The sequence below is a fragment of the Priapulus caudatus genome, unplaced genomic scaffold, assembly GCF_000485595.1.
Source record: "Priapulus caudatus unplaced genomic scaffold, Priapulus_caudatus-5.0.1 Scaffold922, whole genome shotgun sequence".
Classification (NCBI taxonomy): domain Eukaryota; kingdom Metazoa; phylum Priapulida; class Priapulimorpha; order Priapulimorphida; family Priapulidae; genus Priapulus; species Priapulus caudatus.
Window position 1 is genome coordinate 80,618 of NW_014577983.1, and position 4,991 is coordinate 85,608.

Here is a 4,991-nt window from a genome sequence, read left to right on the forward strand (position 1 = left end):
TATTGTTTCCACCTGTTGCTACCATGGGAGGTAGCAACAGTTGGATGGGAGGTAGCAACAGTTGGATGGGAGGTAGCAACAGTTGGATGGGAGGTAGCAACAGTTAGAAGCAATACTAACTGTTGCTACCTCCCATCCAACTGTTGCTACCTCCCATCCAACTGTTGCTACCTCCCATCCAACTGTTGCTACCTCCCATCCAACTGTTGCTACCTCCCATCCAACTGTTGCTACCACCCACCCAACTGTTGCTACCACCCATCCAACTGTTGCTACTACTGCTTCCACCTGTTGCTACCATTGTTTCCACATGTTGCTACTATTGTTTCCACCTGTTGCTACTATTGTTTCCACCTGTTGCTACTATTGTCTCCACATGTTGCTACCATTGTTTCCACATGTTGCTACTATTGCCTCCACCTGTTGCTACTATTGTCTCCACCTGTTGCTACCATCATCTCGATTCTATCATTAATTGCCGCGTTTACCGGGTATGTACTCTTTACAGTCTGACGTTTCCGTACGTTAATACTTCGCTTTCTTCGCTAGTGTACGTGCTGATCACGAACCAGAACGACGCACTAGTGGACCTCGTCATCTACCTCGCCATCAAGGACGAGGCAAATGAGATCAAGTTCGATGAGTACGTGATTATCTTCGTAGAGGAGCAGCGAGATGAGTACAGGGACAAGCAGGACCAGCATCCTCATCTGCAGAAATGTAACCACATCGTGAACAGCTAAAGCTGGGTTTACACTACCGAATTTATGTTGGCGAATTGGCGAGTTGAATCAATTTCGCAACTCGGCAACACCGAGTTGGTGAGAATAGAACATGTTCTAATCTCCCATCTAGTTGCTATTAACCAGTTACTCGTGCGACTTTTGCGTTTACACTGCCGATTGTCGGTTGTATAGTTGCGAAATTGGTCTAATTCGCCAATTTGACAACATAAAGTCGGTAGTGTAAACCCAGCTTAACACGATGTCGTAACCTTCACGTAACACGACTCACCTGCAGAGATTATGATGTGCTGGAAAATTTAATTATGATGTCATGACTATTTATAATGTTTCTGGCAACGAAAGCCAGCTTGCCAACGTGGTAGGGGTGGATAATTAATAGGGATTAGATACCATTGCTAGCTCATTGCGCTCGTACACGCACGCATGCACGCACATACGCACGCACACGCGTGAAATTGAACGATGGTGCCCTTGAGCTATAAATAAGTGTTCGGTATTTTCGGGCCGAAATTTGTTTGGCGCACGTGCACGTTTCCTTAACACTGCCAGTAGCACATTTAATATATTTAATCTCCGTATCAACTAGTTTAACTCGTAGGCTATGATTTCAATTATAAATATATATGATTATTGATAACCTATATCTAAAGAACTCTCCGTGTCTCGTAGAACTTGTGGTTCATCGAATCAAAGCACTGTTTGCCGTACCGCGAGAGCACATGCGAATTAAATCCGGTAAAATTACGCTATAGCGCTAGAAATAACCGTACATATACGCTAGAAATTCTTCAATACTGCCCTTGATCGAGCTCGTATGAATATTGTTGTTATAGTTCTAGAAAAGAACGAAGAATTCGATAAGCGCTTTGAGATTCTACCAATGTCTGTGGAAGGTTTTCGGCAAGTATTCAAGATAACACCAAGGCCACCAAGCAATCCAGAGTTTGGTAACTTCGAGAAGAGTAGCATAGAATATTCAAGTCTACATTTCAAGATGGATCCACCTCCACCGGTTTTTACTCCCTCAGTAGGTGTCACCATTCGTTTGTGATTTATTGCTATAGCTTTATATTTATGCTGGATATTGGTTTTGCAGTAGGTCTGTCTGTTCATATATATTTCCTTCTTGCATCATAGGGAATACCTAGCTACAAGTTGCCTAATTCATAATAGAAACATATACACACACACACACACATATATATATATATATATATATACACACACATACATACACACACACACACACATATATATACATACACATATATACACATACACATACATAAACGCGCGCACGCATACACATGCGCACGTGCACAGACACGCACGCGCGCACGCACGTACGGATGCACGCATGCACGCACACGCATGCACGCACACGTACGCTCGCACACGCACGCATATATTAGTAGATATTTATTCGGATTTAAGGAAGTCCTATATTAGCAGCTAATATGCGGTCTAATGTGCGGTACTATGAATCCGCTATTGTAGGTACCGATATACGCGGCACACGCCTACGACGCCGTCTTCTTTTATGCCAAAGCACTCAATGAAACCATCCAGCACAACGGTGGCAACATCACCGTCGCTTACAATGGATCTGCCATCGTGCAGAGGATGATCAACGCGACGTTCAAAAGTAGGTGGACGCCATTTACACTCACAGCTTCACTATCAAGCTTGCAACCTGCCATCGCACACACTGCTTTGATGCGGTAGTAGATGTCTTATCAAGCTTCTAAGGCTACTAGGTGCAACACGAGTTAGCACATTGACAAGTGAACACAACTAAACTGGTACTAAAAACAAACTTCGCATTCTCATGAGTAGGCCTATCTTGGATCGCATGAGATCCATTGATTTTCATAGATTCTTGGAGCATTATTTCTTTACAATGACACAAAAAGATATAAAATAACCCAATAACGTCAATAAGTAGCCGCCACTTTCATAATTCTATTGTCACATTGTCTGCGGCAGGTATTCAAGGTCACGAAGTTCATGTAAATGAAGATGGTGACGCGCAGGGAAACTATACAGTTATGTCTCTGAAAGAGAGCAAAAGTATTCATAGCAAGGGTGCAACGTGGGCCATGAGAACCATAGGAGAATTCCAGGCCGTATCAAGTGCTACTGCCTACCAACTACCGGTAATAGTTTTACTAGTAATTTAATTATACGTTATATATATGTTTTATGATAATAATGTAAACGTAGGTTTTGTAAGTTTAATCGGTCGTTTTGTTTGCCTATTTCTGTTCGTGTAAAGTCTAAACGCAATGCAGGAATAAATACGAGGTTCCTTTACTATGCACAGAGAGACTACAGAGGCTGCGCAAATGTAATTTACTCATGATTTGGACCTACGCGCATTTGGTAAAAGGAGAAGGAAAGAAGGCATTACATATATACAATAATTATATTCGCATATAATCTATTTTTCCGTCGTGTGATTTACCAGCTGTCTACTAACTCTCTTAGCGCAATTTTTCCCCAAACATGTCAAGTAAGTAACTCTGCATGTGCCTTTTAATAGCCTACTGCAGTCACTAATACCATATAAGTTCATACTATAGTTGAGTTTCAATCCATTTTCCAGGTTTCCTACGTTAAGACGGAAGACATTGATTGGCTGAATGGTATTCCTAGAGATGAACCGTATTGTGGTTTTGATAATTCTCAATGTAAATGTAAGTGCACTCTCACATCAGAGACTTGGGTGCTAACCTCTTCCTGTGCATAACTTCCCAATGCATCAGAGCAGACGAAATTGGTGTTTGTTATTATAGCACTGGCTTTATTATCAGTACCCGTCACACCATAGCGTATGCTGAAACCTATGAGTTGCGTGTAAAAAATATTTTTATACGCACCAAACGCAACCCAAATCAACAATTTTGTTAATTTCTAGCCTATTCAACCTATGGGTTGCGTGTGAGTTGCGTGCAGAACTTACAAGTTGCGTTGGACCTGCGTGCTAGTTGCGTGTGAGTTGCGTTCAAAACTTACAAGTTGCGTTGGACCTGCGTGCTAGTTGCGTGCTAATTGCGAATATCGGTCACGTGGTAAAAACCTGTAATATAAAAACCTGTTAATAATAAAAACCTGTAATAACGGTAAAACTGCATGTCGGAGTACTTGGTACCCGAGGCCAGGTGCCGCAAAGTGACTGCCAGCTTCAGGCCAGGGTCCAGGGGCAACCTGTACTTGGTGTTTTGCTTGGTGATGCGAGGACCAACTCTCCGTAGCAGCTCATCGTACATGGGGGGCATCCTCATGAAGTTCTTGAATGCACCTTGGTCTTCGTTCCGGAGCTCCACCAGAAGCTGGTCGTAGAGACCAAAGTCAAGGCGCCTGCTAATTAATCTATGGTCTAACCCACACTCTTCTTCTTCTTCTTCTTCTTCTTCTCCCCCTTCTGTTTATTCTATTCTGTATGTGTTGGAGTGCTAAATTGACCAGATTAAACTGATATCCAATAACAGCAAGAGGTAGCTCCATGTTGTCACCTCGGAGGTCCACCAACAACTGACACCGATCTAGAAAAGTCCAATTATTTATACCATTTCTCAACACGCATGTAGTACGCAACTAACACGCAACTCACACGCAACTAATAGGTTGGGGATATGCTGGGAATACGCATAATATGTTGGGGGTACGCTACACACGCAACATGATCGCAACAGGCACGCAACACGATCGCAACATGATCGCAACAGGTACGCAACACATTCGCAACATGTACGCTACCAAAACTTGGTAAAGGTGCTGTCACACCATAGCGATCACCAGTTGCGTATGGTTGCGTGTAAAAAATATTTTTATACGCACCAAACGCAACCCAAATCAACAATTCAACCTATTCAACCTATGGGTTGCGTGTGAGTTGCGTGTGGGTTGCGTGTGGGTTGCGTGTGGGTTGCGTGTGGGTTGCGTGTGGGTTGCGTGTGGGTTGCGAACTAAACTTATGATCCCCCCAATATCTGCGATCACCTGCGTTCGAGTTGCGTGCGAGTTGCGTGTGAGTTGCGTGCAGAACTTACGAGTTGCGTTTGAGTTGCGTTCAAAACTTACAAGTTGCGTTGGACCTGCGTGCTAGTTGCGAATATCGGTCACGTGGTAAAAACCTGTATAACTCTGTTAAAGGCCTCTACCCGAGCCAGGTCCAGGTCTCCCAGGTCTCCAACTCCTCCTCGTAGAGAACCATTGACCCGTGACTCCTCCAATACATTACAT

At 43.4% G+C, this 4,991-nt stretch overlaps 1 protein-coding gene across 1 annotated transcript in view; it reads left to right on the top strand.

The window, feature by feature from the left end:
- Window positions 1–4,991, top strand: part of LOC106814414 (guanylate cyclase 32E-like) — a 46,676-nt gene that overhangs the window by 2,326 nt on the left and 39,359 nt on the right. Inside the window, exons 3-7 of the mRNA XM_014818730.1 lie at window positions 550–720; window positions 1,580–1,773; window positions 2,244–2,391; window positions 2,733–2,902; window positions 3,352–3,442. Of these exons, the coding sequence (XP_014674216.1) occupies window positions 550–720; window positions 1,580–1,773; window positions 2,244–2,391; window positions 2,733–2,902; window positions 3,352–3,442 (774 nt within the window). The remainder of the gene's footprint in view (window positions 1–549; window positions 721–1,579; window positions 1,774–2,243; window positions 2,392–2,732; window positions 2,903–3,351; window positions 3,443–4,991) is intronic.